General features: G+C 40.7%; 2 protein-coding genes across 5 annotated transcripts in view; one reads left to right on the top strand and one right to left on the bottom strand.

Annotated features, from left to right (window-relative positions):
* phka2 (phosphorylase kinase, alpha 2 (liver)) overlaps positions 1-7,398 on the top strand; it is a 24,945-nt gene extending 17,547 nt beyond the window's left edge. For 2 of the 4 annotated variants that reach the window (XM_086106719.1, XM_086106716.1), the window contains 6 exons: positions 619-720; positions 861-979; positions 1,321-1,374; positions 2,772-3,005; positions 4,707-4,907; positions 4,984-7,398. In XM_086106719.1, the coding sequence (XP_085962845.1) occupies positions 619-720; positions 861-979; positions 1,321-1,374; positions 2,772-3,005; positions 4,707-4,907; positions 4,984-5,157 (884 nt within the window). In that variant the 3' untranslated portion in view covers positions 5,158-7,398. Of the gene's footprint in view, positions 1-618; positions 721-860; positions 980-1,064; positions 1,089-1,320; positions 1,375-2,771; positions 3,006-4,706; positions 4,908-4,983 lie in introns of all 4 variants that reach the window. The other 2 variants (XM_086106718.1, XM_086106720.1) reach the window with 2 other exon arrangements.
* Positions 6,875-23,682, bottom strand: ppef1 (protein phosphatase, EF-hand calcium binding domain 1). Its single transcript, XM_086106464.1, has 20 exons — positions 23,608-23,682; positions 22,969-23,154; positions 20,763-20,886; positions 19,833-19,862; positions 18,420-18,547; positions 18,262-18,322; positions 15,740-15,903; positions 14,487-14,601; positions 13,405-13,451; positions 12,600-12,766; positions 11,911-11,947; positions 11,683-11,832; positions 11,383-11,519; positions 11,056-11,299; positions 9,746-9,931; positions 9,526-9,668; positions 8,334-8,440; positions 8,096-8,259; positions 7,745-7,829; positions 6,875-7,673 (listed from the first exon to the last, which is right to left on the bottom strand). Exons 1-20 carry the CDS (start codon positions 23,680-23,682, stop codon positions 7,462-7,464), a joined length of 2,562 nt encoding a protein of 853 aa, XP_085962590.1. The 3' UTR covers positions 6,875-7,461.

Raw genomic sequence — 23,682 nt, 5'->3', positions numbered from 1 at the left:
CATTTCAACATTTTCCTCATGTACTTGTGCGTCGCTATATCAAAACAAAGGAAAGACATATTTTGGTTATTTATAGCAGAGTATGGTATAATTTTAATGGTCTGGCCCACTTGACATCAACCGAGGCCGTATGCGGCCCACAATATGAAATGAGTTTGACACCTCTGCCCTACACCATTCCAAGTGATTCTGATTGAGGTGTGAGCATATGGACAATTCTCTGAAGGATTCCAATAGATGATCCTCAAATATCAAACATTTTAGGTGAAACTGATAAGAGTGGATATTTTGTCATCATTCAAATATTTGAATGAAAAAAAAAAGGGATCAGCAAATAGGGCGGTTACTTCATCCCGGGGGCAGCCCGGTGGTCCAGCGCGTCGACCTCACAGTGCAGAGGTACCGGGTTCTATTCCAGCTCGGGCCTCCCTGTGTGGCATGCTATTAATACTTTTTAAAACAACCTGTAGTAATAATAATAATAATAATTATTATTATTATTATTATTATGAAGATATTCTTCACAAGAAGGAAAAGTGGAAACTGACCCAGACCATACCATGAAAAATGAACAATAACATAATGGAATTGTTTCAAAAAGGCTTCATTCCTTTGTAGGGGAAGAGGCCTCTGAAAGTCTGATGAGTCTCAGTCCTTTTGGCATGAAGAACTTGCTGCACCACATCCTCAGTGGCAAGGAGTTTGGCGTGGAAAAAAGCAGTGAGTTTTCAACTATATCTGAGTGAGAGCAGCAGCAGTCAACCCGCTATTGGATTTCATGAGTGTCTGTAATTGTACCTTATATTGTGCCTGTTGGGTGTACATCAGAAGTATATATATTTTTTATCCCCATGCATCAGTGCGACCCATCCAGTCAACAGCGACCAGTCCGGCCATCTCTATCCATGAACTAGGACACACTGGAGCCACCAAGACGGAGCGCTCAGGAATACACAAACTCAAGAGTGAAATTAGACAGGTGGGGTCCCTAAATAAACTTGGGGGAGGGGGGGGGGATCAATGAAGTGTATCAATAATAGTTTTTCTTTTGCCTTTGGTTGCAGTTGGATGACTCCCGGCCACTCAGTGTGGGTTTACAAAAAATATATATGTACATAAATACGATGCTTGCTATTTGACATTTTCATGCTGTAGTTCCATTACCGGAATGGCCGCTCTCTCTTGCTCTCTCTGTACAAGATCATGAAATAATCTCATATGTAACCCTTTTGAGCTGATTTCATTCATCACATTATGCCTCAAAGGATGCATGAAGGCATCTCAAATTTCATGTCATGTGTCATCCATGTGCTTATGTAGATCGTCAGCGGCAGCCTCTCCACATGCAGCAATGTCACCTCTCCTCGCTCCACGGTAAAACATTTCACCTCATCTGCTTTCAATTCATTTCATTCGGCATTTTTTTTTTTTTTTTGTTCACTGAATGTTCACATGAAAGTACAGTATGTTAATAGTAACTATATTTAAATGAACGTAATAGTTTGCAGGGCCTTGCAATTTGGCTTTCATTTTTTTTGTCCTCAACCCAAATCATCATTCCAGTATTCACACTCTAACCTTGACTTGCGAGTGATTCAATTAGAGTTATTTTGAGATACAAGCCATCACTGGACCGAATTTTGTAATTTTCTTTTTTTTGGGGGGCTTGATTTGGTCACGTCACAATAAGAAACAAATTTTCAATTGTTGCCATTCCCAGTTTAAGTTTACTATCAAACTAAACATTAAGTAAAGATAATTATGTTTATATATTTGAAATAACCCCATAATTGTGCCTTATATGAGCATCTGCTAGCTTAAAGCTAACACGCAATGCAAAATGTCTGTGGCGGGCTAACAAAACTAGCATTGTTGTCACAACGTTAACCCTTTAAGCAATGGATATTTTCGCACAAATAGTGCCGTAACACTTATAAACCGAATATAATATTTCCAGGCATTAATTCTTCATCCTCTGTGAAAACGACATAAAAAACAACAACACACAATAATGACACACAAGAAGGAGCTGCACAATAAATGAACTATACAAAAGCTGCTTAATTCTTTGCGTTCTATTTAATTGCAATTACTATATATTTTTATTAATAAAGTACAAAAACGTAAGATCACTATTTTTGTCAAAGACAATATTTCTAATTGTAATGAATCTTATTTAGGTTTAGTGGGGCAGGGCCTGTGGGTACATACAGTAAACATCTCTCAGTATGATGCAGTGCAGCTCTACACTGTGGCAAAATACAAAATTCCTATTTTTATATTAATACCTCGCTGAGTGTTTTCATGAAAAGTACTGACACAGTTCTTGTTCTATTGCATCTCATTAATCAGACTGTGTAGGTGTACAAATGATGTGGCATCATCTTGCAAGGTTCCACTTCCTTTTAGTGCAGTGTTTCCCAACTGTCATTGGGCCATATTTTGCATTACCTCATGGCACGCCACCATACAAAATTGTCACAAAAAATGGGTTCATTCTGTATGTTTTGCTAACTAGTGGAATATGTTATTATTCTGCCTGTCAGTGTATGTCACTGGCATAGATAGATGAACAGCAATACATTGTATGTACTAAATACATGACTTTGAGAAATTGGATCATTTCTCGGGGCACCCCTCATGATCTCTCATGGCACAATGGTTGGAAATCATTGCTCTAGTGCACGGTTCACAACAAATGAATTTAGGGCAGATTACGTCGCAACATGTAATCACACTTCCGAGAGCAAGTCAAATATATTTCTCCGCAGCGTTGTAGCAGCCCCTCCACTCCCAGTGGGATGTTGTCCCCAGTGGGCTCTGGTCAAGGTGATGGGCAGCTTCACTGGGAGGAGAGGCAAGGCCAGTGGCTCAGGAGACGCAGATTGGATGGAGCTATCAACCGAGTCCCGGTGGGTTTTTACCAGAAAGTGTGGAAGATTCTGCAGAAATGCCACGGCCTGTCCATCGATGGCTATGTCTTACCCTCATCTACCACAAGAGAGGTAAGTGTCCATGTTCGTTTTCTGAAACAGGCAGGCAGCGACTAGGGCAGTGGTGTCAAACATACGGCCCGTGGGCCGGAACCGGCCCGCAAGGAGGTTTGATTAGGCCCGCAGGATAATTTAAAAGTGTTTAAATGCATAAAAGACACGGAATGAATATTTTTAATAAGGTGCAATTCATGTAATATCTGCTAGGGGGACACACTGTGTTGATCAGAGGAAAAGACAACATTGTTTTGATCAGAGAAGAAGACAACAGCAGCCTCAGTCTGTCACCGAGACAGACCAAACACAGCAGACGCTATCAAGGACATGTGAATACTTTATTCTTTACACATATTATAGCGCTCTCCTTAGTTTGTAAGGTGTAGGCAGGGATTACATTTCGATTTTATATGCTCGTGTAAATGGTTTAAAAATTCCTTTCTTTATAAATCTCGTTTAATCTTAAAAGTGCATTACTATATTTTTCAATACCAATTACTTTTTCAGTACAATTACTGCCTACAAAGGCACAAAATACTAAAATTGTGTGCCTTTGTACAGTTAGTGGGATCAGTTGCAATGCTTATATGTGAATGATAAAAGTAAATTGCACATTTGTCAAAGAAAATCTTAGGTGCTTCATGAAATGTTTTGTAAAAGATATGTTCATTAAATTTCAACATTTTCCGAGTGTTCTTGTGCTTCTTTAGAACAAAACAAAGGAAAGACATATTGTTTTGGTTATTTATAGCAGAGTATGGTATAATTTTTAATGGTCCGGCCCACTTGACATCGACCGAGGCTGTATGTGGCCCACAATGTGAAATGAGTTTGACACACCTGGACTAGGGCAAAGCATCGTATCTAAGGCTAAAAAGCAAAGCGTGGAGTCTCTGTCGGCAACCTGCAGAATAGAATTCACAACAAAAATGCTGTGTCTTATAACGAAGCCACCAAACAGTACAGTATATACGGAATGGACATATACAGTATGATTATGACACTACGACTCCCATGATGCACTGCTTCCACACAATTTTTATTCATTGGTTCGGTTTGTGAACCCTCACTGCTCAGAGTGGGTCAGCAATAACAGCGGGGACACACTTGGTTACTGCAAAAGATGCCAGGTTATCTTTTGTGTTCTTGACCATCAACTTAAAAGTTGAAAGACTGAATCATCATGAAATGTCGGTTGGTCATGAAGGGTGGATGGCAAATAAATGAGCAAAGGTGACGGGTTGTAATAAACCCGTCGCCCTCGCCGGTGCATTGTGACGCTGAAGTCCCTCAAGCTCACTCATGAAACCGGCCACGTTTGATAACGCTATTCTTGAACCTCATACATTCTTTCGAGATGAAAAGTTGACCTTTCGCAGGCTATGTGTGGATGCACGAGTATTTTGTTACATGTATGAATCAACAAACATTGCATTTGGTGGACTTGAAAGCGTTAAACATTTATGTAGGCTTGATTTGAGAAAACCTTTACCATAACAGTCAGCTTTAATCAGACTTAACATTGCCCGTTTTGCACAGAACGTCATGTGACCAAACCTGGAAAACAGGTTAGCAGATTTCCTGTGTCTGCTGTGATAACTACTGGTTGATAAAAGCTTCTTATCCCAATTTTCGGGTGAAAAACAAATCTTTGTGGCTCACTAACCGTCAGGAAACACTGATCTGCATGGACGCATTCTCCTGCCTTCTGTGTAGATGACAGCAAGAGAGATCAAGTTTGCAGTGCAGGTGGAGTCGGTTCTCAACCACGTGCCTCAACCGGAATACAGACAGCTGCTGGTGGAGACCTTGACGGTTCTGGGCCTGGTAGCCGACGTCGACGTTGACAGCATTGGGGGTGTCATCCATGTGGAGCGCATCCTACACATGGCCAACAACCTGTTCCTCAACGACCAGGTACAGTGTACTGATACCAAAGAGCCTCCTTTTTGGAGGACGTGTCCACTAAGTCCTTCTTTCTCTCCATGCCCAGAAATCTCACAGTGCCTGTGACTATTTCCTTCAGAAGGACCCAGCAACAGGAATTTGCAACTTTTTCTATGACAGCGCCCCCAGTGGCCGTTATGGCACCATGACGTATTTGTCGAAAGCGGCGATCGCATATGTTCAGGACTTCCTGCCGAGTTCAAGCTGCCTGATGCAGTGAAGAAGTAAAACATTCAAAAAAAATTTTGTCCAATATTTATTCAATGTCCTCAACATCCATCTTAACTCAACTGCATTTACAACAACTCAGCGCACTGACAGATTGACTCTCTGACCAGGAAAGGTTTTTTCACCAGTACAACCTGAAGATGGATTTCCTTGAGATTGAATAAATGCGCAAACATCTTTATTTCAAGATAACCATTATTAGTCTCATGATGGGGAAATATGCATTACGATAATTATTGCAAACATTATTTGTAAAGTTCAACAAGTGCCCTAGTTGCAACTGGTGTGCTGAATTGTCTTTCCAAACTCAGTGCTCCCAAAAGACATGTGAAGAGGCATGTGATTGGAATATTTACTCCGATTATATCATATTGTTATCATAGTCTTGACATTTCATTTGTAAACCTGGATTGTGGACATCATTTTAATCGGGATCTTCAGTAGCTCACAAAAGTGAGTACACATTTCTGCATCTATGTAACTATATCTCTTCATGGGATAACACTGAAGAGACACAGATATATAACCCCTGGAAACAAAAATGAGTACAACCCGAAGTGAAAATGTCCAAATTGAACACCGTTTTGGTATTCCAGCTGTCAGAATGGCCACTGAAAGTTCAAAATGGCACTTCATGACAAAAAACTCTGTGAAGACCTGAAAAAAAGTGTAGTTGCTCTGCATAAAGATGGCCTGGGCTATCAGAAGATTGAAACCACCCTGAATTTTAGCTGCGGCAACATGGTCAAGATCATTTAGTAGTTTAACAGAACATGCTCCACTCAGAACAGCCCTCGCCATAACTGCTGTGGACATGCTCTGCGTCACATCCAGAGGTTGTCTTTTCAAAAATATGCATGTGAGAGCTGCCAGTATCGCTGCAGAGGTTGAAAGGGTGGCGTGTCAGCCTGTGAGTGCTCAGACCATACTCTGCACATTGCTCAAATTGATCTGCACAGCTCTCGTCCCAAAAGGAGGTTTGCTGAAGACAAGCATACTTATGACTTGGATCACTGGAACCACGTCCTGTGGTCTGAGGAGCCAAAGATACTTACTTACTTGGTTCAGATGGTGTCAAACGTGTGTGGCGGCAACCAGGTGAGCAGTAAAATGACACGTGTGTCTTACCTACAGTCAAACCTGATGGTGGGAGTGTCATGGCCTGGGGCTGCACAAGTGCTGCCAGCATTGGTAGCTACAGTTGATTGAGGCAACAACGATTGCCAACATGTACTGCGACTTACTGAAGCAGAGCATGATCCCCTCTATATGGAAACCTGGCCGCGGGGCAGTATTCCAACCTAATGACCCCAAGCACACCTGCAAGATGACCTCTGCCTTCTTAAAGAGGATGAGGGTAAAGCTGATGGACTGGTCAAGCAGTCTCCAGGGCTAAACCTAATTGAACCTTTCTCTGGTGGAATCCTCAAATGGAAGGTGGAGGAGTGTTAAGTTCCTGAATGTCCACCATCTCTGTGATGCAGTCATGGAGCAGTGGAAGGCTTATTATACAAAGGCGGCCCAGTGGAGCATGTGCTTAGTGCATCTACCCCATGGTCGGCATGTGGTGCTTGTGCCCGTCTGACGGTTCACAGGTTTGCATGCTCTCGCAGGGTAATGCGGAGATGCACGTGAAATGTTTTTGTATGCATGAGCGTAATGGGAGTTAATGTGTAATGATAATCCTGATCCATGAGTCTTCCATCATCACACAACTGAAACTACTTTTATTGTACAAATATACTCTGTTTGCATGGTGCCCAATGAATACTGTTTAAAAGTGATCAAGTACACATGTTGAACAGAGTATGCTGAATTATAACTACCTGTGGAAACCAACAGGTTGACACTGCATCCTAGCTGCTTTTAAAGGCGGAGCCATGCATGTTGACCCAAAGTTTCAGGAAATATCAGGATCAGCCATATTTCGTTGTTCCCAGCCCAATTATGTGAGCTCTACACCCCCACCCCCATTTCTAAGTTGTAGTATAAACTACTCACAATCATTTTGGGATCATGGGCTTTCGGGTGAAATTTCAGGATGAATCTTAAATGGCCTATAATGTTTGGAGGTGAGCTTCATTTGCCCTTATCTGAACTTTAGAATATTCTTGTTTGGTACAACCAAAAGTCTCGGTTGTACTGTCATGCATTGTAGGTTCATCCTAAAAAAAATGTGAGTAGTGCATCTTTACATTGCAGTATTAATAATAATAAAAATGGCAGAATCACATCAGAATCCAGAATTCATTTCCAGGTCCCAGAATATGCCATCCATTCACAAAAGTTGTGGCGCCTACTCTCCACTTGTCTTGAGTGGCTGATCTTTGTTGTCAAGCTTATGCACAACTCTAAAGGCCTCCAGGAACTCTGTGAAGTCTATACTGCCGTCCTTGTTGAAGTCGATGCTTCGAGCCAGGTCATCAATGGCTCCGTTGGTGATGTCCACCCCCAAGTGAGCGCTGAAGAGACGCCACGTGTGACGGAACTCTTCGATAGAAATAAGACCTGAATATAACAACACAGATCTTCACCAATTTCAAGAAAACCAAATCATTCAGTACGACATTGCTTCATACCTGAATGGTCTTTGTCTATGATGTTGAATATGATCTCAATGTCTGTCCTGTATCGAAACAAAGTTTCTGCCAGGTTAGGTGTGACCTAAATGAGAGGAGAAAAGTAGGAATTTCAGTAGATATGTGTTGGCAGCATGGGCAAAAAAAAAATACAGTAAGAAAATAAAAATCGGCTCTTTCAGTTATATAAAATAAAAAGATCCAAAAGTTCTCCCTCGAAAATTCTATCGAAAGTGGATTCATGGATGGATGGATAGTTTGTAATGGTGCAGAAAGCAGATGTGTTGGATAAATGTGACTGCCAAGCTCGACTGAATGTTGCGGCTCGTAGAGTGTATATGGTCTGCTAACCTGAGGCAGCTGAATCCTTGCCCCCATGTCCTCAAAGCAGGATTGATAGTCCACACTGCCGTCTGGTGCCAAGTGAGCTAAATGAGGACAAAGGGTCCTCCAAGGCAGGTCCAGCTTCAGCACAGAACCCAATACCTGAGCCCATTCGCTGACCGTCACCCTACCTAGAGATTAGTGGTAGTGTATTAAAAACGTTGAATGCGTAGAAGCACGGGGAACAACAGCGCTTGATGCTCACCGGTATTATTCTGGTCGCACTTCTGGAAGCCTGCAATGAGGTCGGAACGATGTGCAAACACTTTTTCTTTTAGGGCCCTGAGAGCTGAACCCTCAGCAGCTCGCACTCTGTGAACACAGTCAAACGTCAAAATCAGAATGAGTCATTGTTTTCTTAAGTAGCATTTAATTTGTAACCGCAATGTGCTACAAACTACTATCCACATTGTTTGTGTCGGTTTTCAGTCATTTATGTCACAGGTTGAATTGAAGCAAGTTTGTCAGTTCGAAATTTGTGTGGAGTGTCCCGGTTTAAGTCTTTGATAGGTTTTTCCCCAGAGAGCACAGGGGTCAAAGTCGAGGCCCGGGGGCCAGATCTGGCCCGCCACATCATTTTATGTGGCCCGCGAAAGCAAATCAAGCATGTCAAGTTCCATGATGCTTGCTAAAGTCTGAACCAAAATTTGTAATTGTCGTATGTAATCCACAATGACAGTCATTATTCTTGACTTCTGATTTTAAAACTAGGTATACATCAATTTGTTGTGCGCTGTATATGTAATATGTGGAGGTGATTAAACATTTATATGGTTTCCCAAAATTCATAATGGCCCTCCAAGGGAAACCGTAACTACAATGTGGCCCGCGACAAAAAGGAGTTTGACACCCCTGCCATAGAGGGTTGTTTTTGGTGTGGCTGGTGAATGACTGCTGGGCATACTTGGGGATAGACACCCCCCCCCCCCCCAAAAAAAAATATGACCACAGTTCAGAAATGAGGTTTTTTTTTTTTTTTTGGAAAATTTCTGGTTTTGCAAATTGCACCGTTGAAACATTAAGTTCTTGGTGAAGTTATACATCTGACCCAGATGAGCTAATGTGTCCTCCTGGGATATGGAATACATTTAGTGAGCAATATTTTATTTTATTTATCCAATATTTAAATATACAACCAATTATGTTGGTGCAAGATTATCTTTTTTGTCAGAGTACTTGTGGAAGGAATGCCTAGCCAGACGTAATCTTGATTTTTTAAATTCATTGTTGTGATCTATCTGGTTATGATCTACCAGATAATTTATGGTTTAGGTGATATGAACATCTACTGGTTCTTAGAACATGCACCGTCAGATCACTTGAGTGGTCGTAACGATTTGGATTAAACATACTAATGGTTGCTTCCCTAATTTAATACACACAGACACCTGATGTACCTTTGAGTCAACGTGAGTTTGCGTGTTGAGCGGCTGACTTGGTACTGGTAGAAGCGTGGAACCAGATCTCTCCCCAGTTTGATATAGGCCCCTCGGTTGCTTCCCTCCTCATAATAGTTGGAGGCAGAGAAAATGGTGATCACCTGGAGAATAACAACAAATGTGTTTTACAGTATTTCAAATATTGTAATGGGGAAGCAAATGAGTGTACTTGAGCTACCTGGCCACTGTGACACAGCTCATAACCTTCTTGTTTACATTCGTGGGATCTGATGATCAGCTGCAGGCCATGTTGGAGCAGCAGTCTCCGTGTGACGTCAGGGCCGAAGTAGCATCCGCCACCTCTGAATGTGTTTGGGCTGCAGCCTTCTTGGGTTTTGGGGTCACTCCACAGTATATCCACAATCTACAGGGAAGAGTTTGAGCTACAGTGTAGAGGGCTCTGCCTGACTAGTGAATTATTAATATTAAAAAAATGCGGACTACCCCATAACAAGTTTGTAATCGCCATAGATGCTGCAAGATGTTGGAAAAGCACTAATTTTGTCCAAATGAAACTCCTCAACTCACTTCAATATAGTTCCTCGGAACCAAGATGCCACAAGATGATGACAAAGCACTAATTTTGTCCAACTGAATAGCTTCAAGGTGGCATGGTGGTTGGCTGGTTAGCACGTCTGCTTCACTGCAAAGGTCGTGGGTTATATTCCGGCCGCCTTCCTGTGTGGAGGTTGCATGTTCTCCCCGTCTAGTATTCCAGTTTCTTCCCACATTCCAAAAACATGCATTGTAGGTTGATTGACCGCTTTAAATTGTCCCTAGGTGGGATTCTGAGCGGCAACGGTTGTTTGTCTATGTGTGCCCTGCAACTGGCTGGCAACCAGTCCAGGGTGTCCCCCCCGATGCCCCTTCCTGCCCGAAGACAGCTCGGACCCTTGCGACCTTTGTGAGGATAAACGGATCAGAAAATGGATGGATGGGTCAGTAGCCAGAACTCACTTACATATTTCCTTGACAACAAGATGCCACAAAATGACGGCACAGCATTACTTTCGTCCAAATGAACCTTTCAACTCACTTGACTAGATTTCAGATTTTTCAGATGCCACACGATGCAACCCCAAAAGGTTTATAATAGCTACCCTATTGATGCCACAAGATTACTTTGGTGTACGGTAAATGAAACTCCTCAACTTACTTGATTAGAGTTGCTCCCCAGATGCCCCCCCCCCCCCCGCCCTAAGAGGCTTATAATTGCCCATTGATGCCATAAGATAGTGGCAAATAACTACTCTTCTATTTAGCCAACACAATGGCCTGCCTCAATGAAGCTTCTCCCCCCACTTCAACATAGCTCCTTGGCACCAAGATGCCACAAGTTTGCACCAAAGCAACAGAAAGCAAAATTCTGTTCAGAAATACAACTAGTATCAGTATCTATAGATAGAGCTTTGGGTTGAACACAAAAAACAAATAGTTGAATTTACAAATTGTGAATACGTGTGCGAACACTGTACTGCCACCTGTTACCTGTTTCCATTCCTGCTCATTTTGTGGAGGCAAAGGAGGTGGAATGCAGGTTGCAGAATCCAGGAAAGGCACTTGGAGGATGTTTATGTTGTGTGGCATATTGGGAGACGACGGGCACGGATGAGGTGAAAAGCACAATGGTGGGTGTGGTGAGCAGAGTGAGGAAGACGATGAAGAGGATGAGGAAGAGGAGGAAGACATGGAAGCAAAGCTGTCTTGCTGGCTCAGTCTGGAGCACCTCCTTCTAAAGCGAAACAGAAAGAAAGGGCCTTAAGATGAGAGGACCGATGATGTCTGATAGGAATCCCCTTCTGGTTGAGCTCTGACCTCATGTTTGGGGTTCTTTGGTTTTTAGGGTGACTGCGAGAAGTGTCTGTGGATCTCATTCTTTTCATCTGTTTCTTCGACTGACCCATGTCCAGCTGCTCCAAACTGCGTCTGGGAAGCCTCAGTGCAGATTTAACCTGGTAAATAAGTAAATAATGTGAGGCACAAATACCCCAGTCAGTCAGTCAGTCTTGTTTATCTAGTATAGCACGTTTCCAGAGAGAGGACTCACATTGCGCTTCACATGAATAAAATGCTGACTTTCTATATAAAGTGCAGATAATTGCCTCACTTCCTGACCTTGTGTCGGTCAATGACACTGAGGAAGTCAAGGTCAGTCTGGTCTGATATGCCCCCATGAACAATTAGGACCTTCCCGTCTATCACTGTGGCAACGGGCAGAAAACTGAAGACGTCCTGAAAAAGCTGCAGGATCTCACAACCATTAGCCTGTAACAGGAGACGTAAAACATGTTATATCCGGAAGTGTCTGCATCAAGGAATCATGATAGCACTGCTAAGTCATACCTTGTACTTCTGCATGACCTCTTTCGTGAACCCATATCTGGAATGAACCACCCCCAATAATAGATTAATTCCAAGGTTATGGTCCGCAATCGCCCTTGATTCATTTTTTAGGTATTATTTAAACGTTTAACCTCTAGGCTCGATGGCCATTTGCCTCCACCTCACTTATCGTATTTTCTGCACTGTAAGGCGCTTCGGAGTTGAGGAGCACCTTCAATGAATGGCCTATTTTATAACTGTTTTCTTATATGGGGCGCACCGCATTATGAGGCACATAGAATATAAGCTACAATAGTGGCTGCGGTTGCGTTATGCATCCACTAGATGGAGCTACGCTAAAAGGAATACAATACAATACAGCTTTATTTATATCGAGCTTTTACAAACGCTGCAGCTGTAACAATGCGCTTTAAAATACAATGTCCATGTGTATTGATCCATTTCATAAGGCGAAAGAATGAAGATTATTGTCAGGTGTTGGTATACATATCAATACAAAGTTTATATCCAGTTGTACCTTTTGGCCATGGACATGAATTATATTTCGCATTCAAGAAGTGGAACAAAACTGATTTTTTTTTTTAAAGATTAGTCAAAAAAGAACCAAAAACATTTTAAAAAATGATAGACTACGAACAAGCAAACATACCCCCCCCCCCCCCCGTGTTTATAATCTGTTTCCTGTTTACCTGAGGTTCATGATGTGGTCCTCGTGGTTTCCTCGATTCAGATGCATGTAGTCGGGGTAAAGTAAAAGGTAAGCAAATAGGAGGATGACCACCTCGATGGACTTTTTCCCCCGGTCCACAAAGTCTCCGTTAAACACATATGGCGTCTCAGCAGAGGGGAGGCCGTTCTGATCAATAGAAAGTCAAATCAGCCACAGGAATGCAGCAGGTTCTCAGCGAGTAGGTTGCGTTCAGCTCGTCAAAATAACAAGCTGAGCCTCGCTTGACGAGGCTACCAAAATCTGAAGTTTCGAGGTTACCATTCACCAAACTATCGATGTTGCAATTTCCCAAAAAGCACACATCAGTACTTGGATCGAAATGAGTTTTTGTGCAAGTGTGACACAATTTTAATTTGACTACATTCATTTATGTACATGCTTTTGTCATGTTCATCCTCATTTTCTTAAAGCTTCTGTGTCGTGCTATTTTAAGCCTTCCACTGTTAAGTATAGGTATAAATAGATCATTCTACATTACCTTTGGAACAATGGCGAACAATGATTTATTTTGAAGTATGAGTTATTTTGGTTTCTATTTTCTAACCTTGAAGTAAGACACGTGTCTCACTGAATATATTTATATATGTTTACAAAGGTAAGTTTTCCAATTTGTACATTTTCTTGATCAAAGTGGTTCACGACTCAGCAACAACAGGAAAATGCAGCTCCCACGGTTACAACACTTGATAAATTCTTGGTTTATCCAAAATCTGTAAAACACGCTTGTTGTAAAACCAAAATCACAGTGTCAAGACATTCTTTACCTTATAAAAAATAAGAAGCAAGTCATCAAGTCGCCCATGAAGATCACCTACACAAAATAGAATAAATGCACAAAGAGGACAGTTAAAGGGGTTGTACAAAGTTGAATGCACCCAACATCAGACAATTTGGAGATCATGCCACATTTTTCAGATGCTTCCAAGTGAGACCATTTTTCTTTTCTGGTAATGCCACCGCAGAAGAGGACAAGTGTGGTATTGACCATTGAAAGTAAACAGATATTATGACATGGCAAAGTGGTAACCGTCGCTGCATATATTGGCAATGAATAAATAAATAAATTACTACTGCAAATAAATGTTGAAAAATAAGTTCTGAAGGATTAAGTTCAAATGCATTGAAATTAAAAGTTAAAATGAGCTGAAGTGGACTTGGGCAGTGATTCTTTTGCATACCACTGGAGCCAATCTGCATACTTCTCGTGAAGTGGTTCTCAATTTTCTTTTACACCAAATACAACCTAAGAAAAAAAATGCTTGGTTCTCCAGGTACCACCATCATGGCTGATATTAAATGCAATACATAGTAGCCCCAAGTGTTCATCAAAAAGTATTTGATGGTATTGTAACCTGCTGTAACATTATGCACAGTTTGAACATTAACTCTATGCTAAAATATAGCAGAAAAAAATACCTAATTTCATTTCATGTCTTCAATTAAAATATACTACAATTGTACATAAAAAAGTTTCAAAACAAACAGTTCTTAAATATAGGATACATCATGTAGCTTTCAAGTTAAATATAAATGAACAGCGCTCAGACAGTGATTCTTGCATGGAGAGTTTTATGATGCCCTTGATGATTCTTGATGTTTGTTTTGAGAAATATTGTCTCCACCTGTAAAACGTTTCGTCAAGCATTCTTTAAAGAATAAGATGTGACTGAGCAGGGACAGGCGCACGTGGACGGCGACTCAAGTGCTTGATCAATATGCAAATCAAGATTATGTCCTTTCTTGGAGGGCTGCGATGAAGACGCGACTGGCTGTTTTTAAAGCCCATCAACCACCTTTTAACCAGTAGGCAGGTTACTGTTGTTTTGAGTATGCAACATCCACCTACCACATATTGTGATCTCCTTGGTGTAGGATGTGGAAAGGTGGATGATGTTGGGCATCTGTTTGAGGAGCTTCTTGGTCTCATACAGTAGCTGCAGCACATATCTGGCGTGGAGAGTCTGTGCAGCAGAAGATCCCTGTCACGTTCTAAGGCTGCACTGGTAGACTTTCTGACTTGTAATGTGTTTCCACTATGCTATTTATGGCCTACTACTAAGCGTCTCTATGGAAATCAATAACCCTCATATTCAGCTTTAGGTCTATGTACTAGTATCCTCTTTGTCCTTCCAAATAGGACTATTCAGCGCACTAGTGGAACACCTGTGTCTCACTACTAATGTTGTTTGCCAATCCTAGTGCCACTTTTGGGCCTTTTATTAGGGCAATCAAGCCTCATTCGTAAACTACATTACTGGACTGGTAACACTGTTATGGCAGTAGGTTTGCTATTGCACACTCTGTGTGACACACTAATGGCCTAGTGCTAATAAAATGCTTCTAAAACGAATTGTAATTTTATCTCACGAGTAACAAGTCGTCCTGTTGGCATGCAGGAAAACAATTTGGCACACTCGGAGAATGATTATCACAAACAATCACGAATACAACTGTACTGAGCATTTATAAGATATCCTTGGTATAAAGTTTAAAGTTCACATCTGACAGTAGCACTGCTAGGCCCAACTACTCGGAATGTGTCATGCAATAGTCACCTTCTGGACCCAAGTAATTTCGCCTCATTAGCAACATTAAGTTATGCTACTAAGTATGACAAAGTTGTCCTGCTAGTGTGCAGAAATGTCATACAGTGGTGGAAGGCAGTAGTGAAAGTGCTTCTAATAGTGCACCCTAGTTGTTCTACAAGTTCTACATTTGACATGAATAAATGCATGAACAGTTTTCCAAAAAGCCATTTGAGCTTTTATTCAATATCTGGCTTAAGGGCCATGTAATAGTCCACTCACTGTCCTCAATAGTAAGAAGACGATTCAGGGCAATGATGCATAAGGGTAATGCCTTTTTTCCCCACTGTTTCCTTAAAATGTGTGACCCTACTTTGTTGCATTTCCGCACAACAATCATATTTTCTATTACTTGTGCCCTTTTTGACCTACTAGTTCAACCTTGAGTTAATATGCAAACGGCTTTATGGAAAGTGAGGACAAAAAGCATACAGTATGAGAACATGGACCTTAAATGGACATCAAGGTTATCAGCTTTCCACATACGTGACAATTAAAATGAGTCACAATGTACCTGCTGCTCTTTAAAGGCACTGAGAAGAGCGTTTGTGTCCGACACGGAGAGGGGAAACGACAGCCGCGGTCCGACGTATGACTCTGGAACGTGGATGGAATCGTAGCAGGCCTCTCGGTCCAACCAGGGGTCAATCACGGGCTCCAGAAGCTGGGAAATCAGATCTATTGACCACAGCGAGGGAAGTCGTAGGAACACAAACAGAATCAGGTGTACTGCTGGGTTACAATGACAGCAACGTTATTCATCTAAACCAATTGGGCAAGTGTTGTTAACTGTTAAAAAAAAAAAAAAAGACACACAGACATCTCAAACTGTACGTTTAAAACTGGATGAAGTGAAAATCTTTTAGGAAAGAGTATCAGTATGCTTAAATATAAAATGCTGCTGCATGCTTTCTGGTTAAGATTTTGATCTGCAGTTTCAACCAGCAGTGTTGGATTTATTGCTGGATTTCCAGAATCATCACAAATAATCTTCACAATATAATGAAAAACAAATCACAATAACAAATAATCAGTTGTGACATAAAATTAAAGTCAATCATCGCCCTGCAGGCAAGGGTGTATACTGGTGCCAAGTCCACATTTGGACACTCATATGTTTGAACATGGCGTTCGTTATGGACAATCCTTGATGAGCACAGAAGTCCCATAACAAAACACCACTCGAGTTCTGATCGTGGGGATGCGGTTCCTCCCAAACACACCCTTTCAGGTCTCACTGTCATTGCCCACGTGAGCATTGAAGTCACCAAGCAGAACGAGGGATTCCGCAGAGGGAGCAAGCAATTTTAGAGACAAAAATAGTTTATTCCACTTTGTGCTCTATGGCTGATTTACCAAGACATCCCTTTAATGATCCTCAAGTAACTGAAAATGGTCATCTTACTACAGCTTTTCTCACACACCACCTCTACAATCACTGTGCAAGGAAAAATAAATTAAATAGGCTTTCTCATATTTTATAATTAATATTTTTTCAGTGAGAATTGGTTATGTTTTTGGACTACAAAATGATGTCAACTTTTCGGGCACACCTTTTATATAAGAATCACAAACAGTTATCTCTAAACAGCCTTGATTCACCCTCCTCAATGCTTTGTGTATTTGCCTCCAAGGGCGAAATAAATGTCCTCTGTTGTGCCCCACACAGATGTCGTGTGTCATAAATGGCAACAAGGGTCTGGCCTTTTTCCATCACTTCATTTGACTCAAAAGAAGACCATCTAGATGATGAGGATTAGCTTTACAATGGTGCGTAAGGCTTTTTAGATGAATGAGTGGGTCAGTGCACCCTTAAGCCACAGCTGCCTCAGTGCCACACGCCACGTTCACATTAGTTGCTAGGCAACGCAAAGGGGCTTTCACATCCAAATAAAGAGCATGGCAAACGAAAGTGGTGTGTCATTTGATTGACTGAAGGCTGAATATGAACACGTATAAACATGTGATTTTACCATTTCAATTGCTCACACCCTTATTAAATACTTGTGTGTGTAATGTACAGTAACGCCCACTTTTTCATTAAAGCAGTGGTAAAAAGGGATCTAGTGAACCCCTAATAAATACCAGGTGAAAACAAATGATGTCGAAAAAGCATAAAAGTGTGTGCTGGAAACTGTTTTGAACAGTTTCCAGCACACACTTTGAACACATTTATTAAATAAGATTCCAAATGTGCTTGCCTCGAGCTGATTATTTGTCACTCCCAGCTGAAGTTTACGATGAAACTGACACATAAAACAAAGAGTTAAACATTCTGTGGTGGTGCCTTGAGATACAGGTTTAATTATTTCCATGGCCATGCTCATATTTCAAAACACTTCTACTGAAATCATATTCATCTTAGGCTACCAAAATCTCTTCCAGCCTAACGCCCCCACCCCCACCCATACACATTTATAATGCAATATAATACTCCATAAAAACATGGAATTAAATAGTTTGTGCATGATGATTTAATGCTTCAATTCACTCTGCTGCTCCTTCTGGTGTGTCCACCTTAGCCACTGGAGGCAGTATAATACAGACAAGACTCATGAATCTTTTATTTTTTTTTTTACAGATGATAAATAACATACCCTATTCCTGCAAAGATTGTAATATTGTCTGTCAACATGTGTTGCTCCACTACTTGTGTACAAACATCCATTGCTTTGAGGGTCTTTCTTTTGTTTGACCCTCTATGACGTTTCCTATTATGTTTTAGTATTAAGCTAGCGGGGGAATTTCTGCAGCAAAGTTGTTTGGTCTTTTTTAAATTGACAACATGTAATTCTCTCTGGTTTAGCTTTCGTTTGATTGTAAAGTTCAAGTAGGAGTGGCAATAAACAGCTTCGAGCCTCTTTTTTAAAAATAATTTTGTCCACTATCTGTCAAACTGATGCTTGTCGAGCTGAGTTGTTCACTGTACCAAACATCACATAAAAATAATATGGCAAAGAAAAAAAGTCCAACTTCAGTTGTCTGATTCAACTGGGAATATTGCATAGTTTATGCAGTATATCGTCATCGTCTTACCTGGCCCGTTCCCATTCAGCGGAGTGAAGTTATCGAGCATGAAGCTGAAGAAACCGGACAGCTGAGGAAAACACCATCAAACAAAAAGCTAGCAGCGAGGTGTGGATTACAGGGCATTTTACTGACATCTCACAGTATTTCCTGTCCTGGAGACTCGCCTGGAGCTGATCTTGTTCACCAGCATATTCGATGGATTGGAAGATGTTCCATGTGTACCTTCGCCTCATCTCCAGGCGCGCCATGTAGCGGCGGTACCAGCGCTGGATCAGCACAGCTGCCTTCATAGCTACGTGGGCGACACAACATGCAGCAACATTGAGCTGTGCTACTAGTATGCCAAAGTTGTCCTAATAGTATGCAGAAGTCTCAAATAGTCGTGGCAGGCACGAGTAGAAAAAATCATTACAGGTCACAATCATTTGACTTGTGTGCCATAGTTATTCGATGAATGCGCTGACTTATTATTTGTTTTGTTGTTTGTTTGATTGTTTATTGAACATAAAACATATATACAGTAATAATTTGACAGAAAATAAGGTAGATAAAAAAAGTAAAAAGAAAGAAATCAATCTTCATTCAACACAGTTATTATGTTCAAGGGAGTAGGAAGAAGTAAAAAACTTATCTAGTCCTACCCCCTTATGTGATTGTATCTAATAAATCATTTTTATATCAATCAGAAGAGAAAAAAGTAAGAAGAAAGAAGTCTCCATTAAGGCTCATACTTTACCCTTAACCGTGATATTTTTACAACTTTTGGTTTGTATCGGGATTATATACTTCCACACCCTGACACTCTTGTGTCAATTTTCTCTTGTATTCATAATGGATATTTATATACCTTTCTCTATTTATTACAGGTGAGGAGAATGTATTGGTATTTGGGCCCGAAGCTAATAAGTAAATGCTCACGTGGTGCTCGTGTGCTTATTCTGTCCTCATTAGTCGGAAAAAAATTCTAGTTAACATCTTGTGCCTCACTAGATAGGGTCATTTCGTGAAATCACCCAGTGGGTTGAACTAAGCTTATTTTGATTTTATGAAACTTGGTGTACTTGTTTCTCGTGATGGCACAATAATAACTCTCAAATTTTAGGTCAATCGGAGCAGTGGATTGAGAGCCACACTTTGATGTGTTCTGCAAAAAGGGGTGTGGCCGCCTTCCTTTGAATCCCTATCGTTCTGGAACTACTGAGTCAATCTTCACAACACAGGTATTGTTGGAAAGGAAATTCAACAAGGATTCCAAATCCGTAACCGTTTCCAAGATTTATGTATATTTTAGTATCTTGACCTTTTGATCTATAATTTGACCTTGACATTTGCCTTGTCGATCACATGACCTTAACTAGTATGCCCTTGCGGTTTGACTGGTGTGCTAAATTGTCTAATTAGTGAGCACAACGAGGATATACTAGTGCATGGATCTTAAGATGGATATCACTGATATTGAACAAATGCTGAAACGGGTTTCCATAGTTATCTGTAAGTAGTACATTGTGTTTGTCCACTTAGACTAGCATTGGGTCATGGCCATATCAGACTGTTTTTAAGAAATAACTTGTTCTTACTTAGTGCTGGATTGGGTGTCTTTGCTTCATCTGCGGAAAGAAAAAGAGAAGTCATTATTGGAACGTGTTAATTGAATAGAATGACTTGCAAAGCAACGTACACACAGCGACAACTTAAGGGCGGAGTGTTAACAAGGCACCAGGGAGGGAAGAGCAACAGCGGGACTGGAAAAGCGCCGCAAATTACACAGCCTTCAGGACAAACAACAGAAGAGGAGACACTAGAGATCAGAAGCATCTGTCACAAACGTACAGCGGTAGTCTGTTGACAAATGCCGCCATTTGCTCTTCGCTAACAAGGAGTTGAATGGGAAAATTCACAACAGGTGTTTGATCCATGAATGGACCAATGCATTTCCTGGTTCAGCCAGATTAGTATTAAAACAATATTCTTCATCATGCTGGTCTCATTTTGATATCGTAAGGTTAAGACGACACCTAACAATTCATCAAGAGCACTTTGAGGGTCATCAGTAGGTTACAACAGAGGTGCAGAGAGACTGGGAGAGTCACAGAAAGGCAGAAAGTGGACACCATTGAAATGTGTTGCTCGATTCATGGATCATATCTCCTTGTTAGAGAAAAGCAATTTGTGCAAAAGGCAAAGAAACACTAAACAGTTGGACGTGAATTGAAAAGTTTAGAGAAGATCAAATTAAGGTTCCAGGTTATGGTTCATTTTAGGTTCATCCTGAAATTTCACTCAGAAGCTCATTACCCCTTTATGTCAGTAGTCTATGCGTCCTCAATTGCTTTCTTTCAGTTTGAGTGAATTGAACTTCCACTGATTAACAATGCAACACCTCAATTGTTTCTGCTGGATCATCCAACAAAGGCGAAGAACCTTGAATTACATTTTTCTTTCTTAAAAGACACCATTGCCAAAAGAGAGCAGATTTCACAACTTTAGTCATAGTAATCCCTAAGTACCTGTTACCCTCGTCACTTGCGTCTCAATGGCAATCGAGGCGCCGCATCCCATGATGAACAGCTCACAAGGAGCATCAATGGAAAAAGGTGGCTCACGTCGAGCAGGAGGAGTCTGGTACGGCGTCTATGGTGAGGCGGGCTTGCTCAGCACACCATTGAGACAGAAAGAGAGAAGGTGAATACAAAATACAAAATCTTGTGCCCTTGATTTGAAGTTAAGGTATAAACAAATAAATCAATTCTAGAAAATATCAATTAACATTTAAAATTTGGATTCCAATTAAAACTCGTATGGAATAATAATGCTACAAGAGCCTTCACTTCTTTTTGACCATCAAAAGTGACTCGGCCAAATTAAAAAAAAAACTTCATTTAAAACACAATTTGTACATTTTTGCCATCTGAATGTTGATTAAAATTTTAGAAATTGGATCGAATTTCAATCAGAAATTTTATGGTAAATTGTTGAGTAAATGCCAACTCAGATGGCAAAAAATAATTAATAATAGCACAAGCTCCAACCTAGAATTGTTTTCATTGTATTATTTTTTAATATTTGAATTTAAGGCATTTTATTTTTTTATATCGTTGTCCTGTGAAAAACACATGCATGTCCATTTTTAATGAATACGGTGTCCGTGTTTTGGACACCCCATTAATATAAACAACTTTTTACAATGACAAAAATGGACATGGGTGGTTTTCACAGCATAGCAAACAATATGGTAGAAAGCATCAGCTAAAATTTGATGGTGAAATAAAAAATGTGAGAAACTAAAAAAGACAGGATATCCGTGCTACCCAAGTTCCAATATGAATGCTACAGTACTTCCATATTTGCATGGTTTTTGCACCATCAGAGTTTAAATTTGAATGTATTCCTCCTCCCTTCCCCTCACTCATACGTTTTGATTAAATAATTCTGTCGAAACCTTGTCCTATCCATTTGAGTTTGAATTTCAATGTTCTTTTTTACACTAGAAAGGTAAACAGATCACTGATCGAAATTTGGTCTAAAATACTGTATATTATGCTTAAAGAGCATACTAGGAACTGCATTTGAAATTGAACAAATCATGAAATGTAATTTTAATCAGCTAATTACAAAAACAATTGGGTGAACGAAAGCATGCAATAATCCTGCTTCCTTAACACCAGCAAGGCTCTTTGTCCTGAGCGATGCCAGCGGAGTGAAAGCAAGTGACGCTCCTACCTGCACAATGTTTACAAGCGAGGCACAAACCACCAGAGCGTTCCATGTGCCACACATCCAACTTTAGACGCCACCAGAGGATGTTCAGGTACTTTTTCCATTGCAGTCTTTATTTCATGCTCACGTCTGAGGCGGAGACTGTGCAGCCCAGGAGGAGGAGGAGGAAGAGGAGATGAAGGCAACGAGGAGGCGGAGGAATCGTCAGGCGATCCCTTAACACGGATGTAGTTCAGAGAGTCTCCAGCCAAGGTGCCATGAGAAATTATAAGGCGGGCCAGAAAAAAAGCATCCAATTTTATTAGTCAATTAACAACACATTGGAAATCTCAGATTGTTATAACTCTTAATTTCATCATTGGAATACTAAGGGTGGAGCAACGCAGACATCAATTTTACCTTCTTTACCCTCAGCAAAGAATCATTGCTCCGGACTGAAGTTCTGAGACAAGCTTCATGTAGCCCTGTCATTATTTACATCGCTCCATGTGGCCAAAGCACTCACGGTAGCAGCACAATGTGCGGAGAAATGAAGTTAAAAATGTCAAAAAAACACCCTATTGCATCGTTAATGCATTTAGTAACTATCAGGAGCCATTTTTCTGGCTATTAAAAAAAAATTGCAAGTGTTTTGCAATGCGTTCTTTGAGATACAAGTATTAAGTTAAGCGCAAGGCACCATTAAAGAAAAAATTGACAGCATTTTTCAATCTAGACATTCTGCAAACAAAGTGCAATTTGAAAGGTTAAAACTTATATTTTTACACTCATAACAGCTTTGTTAAAACACTCTGCACTACTGAGGCTGTAAATTTCCCCAGTGTGGGACAAATAAAGGATATCTTATCTTATTGTAAACACACCATCTGTATGTGGCCAAAAACAAGCTGACACGTTAAAAAAAAAAAAAAAAAAAAAAAGAGCCCAAGGTTGAATTAAAAGAAATACTCTTTAATAATAAATAGTCAATTGGCATTAAAAATTTCATGCTGCAACCTTGGTACAAATCTTGTGTCGGACGAGTGTGACAGCAGCGTTGATCTCGTGCAGGGTGATCACTTTGTGTCGCTTTGTTCTCGAGAGCCTGGAAGCTTCCAAGCTCACCAGTCCAAGCACAAGTGGTCTGGGCAAATTGTGACGACAGAGCAGGAAATCCAGAGCCCCCATCCTGACTGCCGTGACCTGCGCAAGGAGATGAAAAGGAAAACTACAAAACGTCTATTGCCATCCTACCAGTGTATATATTAAAACATTCTTTTGTGACAAGTTTCACATTCAAACATGATATGCTTGAGATCAGGTAAGGTCATTGGCAGAGTTTTACTTTTTTTGGAACTTAAATATATGAAAGATACTCTTCTATTACACTGGAAAATAAGGCCAAGAGTGAAAAATGAAATAACTAAGAAAAGGTCCACATCTCGACATAGGGCTCCACCGGTGACCGAAATCGGAAGGAATTTCATCATTTTGTTCTGCCAAATGCGGAAGCCAAACTTATCACATTTTAATGTGATGGTTTAACTAAAAAAAGTTATTGAACTTTTTTTTTTCCTCGTGCGGCACTTCTATTGAAAACGCAAGGACTTCATTTCAAACATGAACCACAATCACTGCCCTTGCTGGCGTTCTGACCTCTTGCTGAGCTCTGAGAGCGGAGCGAGCGCAACGCCTCTTCTTCTTCGACACTGCTTGGGCAGGAGCCTTCAT

This window comes from Hippocampus guttulatus, chromosome 3, assembly GCF_054856545.1.
Source record: "Hippocampus guttulatus isolate MCC_2025c chromosome 3, RoL_Hgut_1.0, whole genome shotgun sequence".
Classification (NCBI taxonomy): domain Eukaryota; kingdom Metazoa; phylum Chordata; class Actinopteri; order Syngnathiformes; family Syngnathidae; genus Hippocampus; species Hippocampus guttulatus.
The sequence above is the reverse complement of the archived record's forward strand: the minus strand, read 5'-3'. Positions and strand labels throughout refer to the sequence as shown.

Bases quoted from the DNA above. Each gene is read 5' to 3' on its own strand.
- ppef1 (XM_086106464.1), bottom strand. From the start codon at position 23,682: ATGAAGGCTCCTGCCCAAGCAGTGTCGAAGAAGAAGAGGCGTTGCGCT. The intron at 9,669-9,745 runs GTAGCTCAAGTA...GTTATTCTCCAG, and splicing joins AGCTGTGTCACAGTGGCCAG to GTGATCACCATTTTCTCTGC. The intron at 8,260-8,333 runs GTGAGCATCAAG...ACTAATCTCTAG, and splicing joins GTGCGACCAGAATAATACCG to GTAGGGTGACGGTCAGCGAA.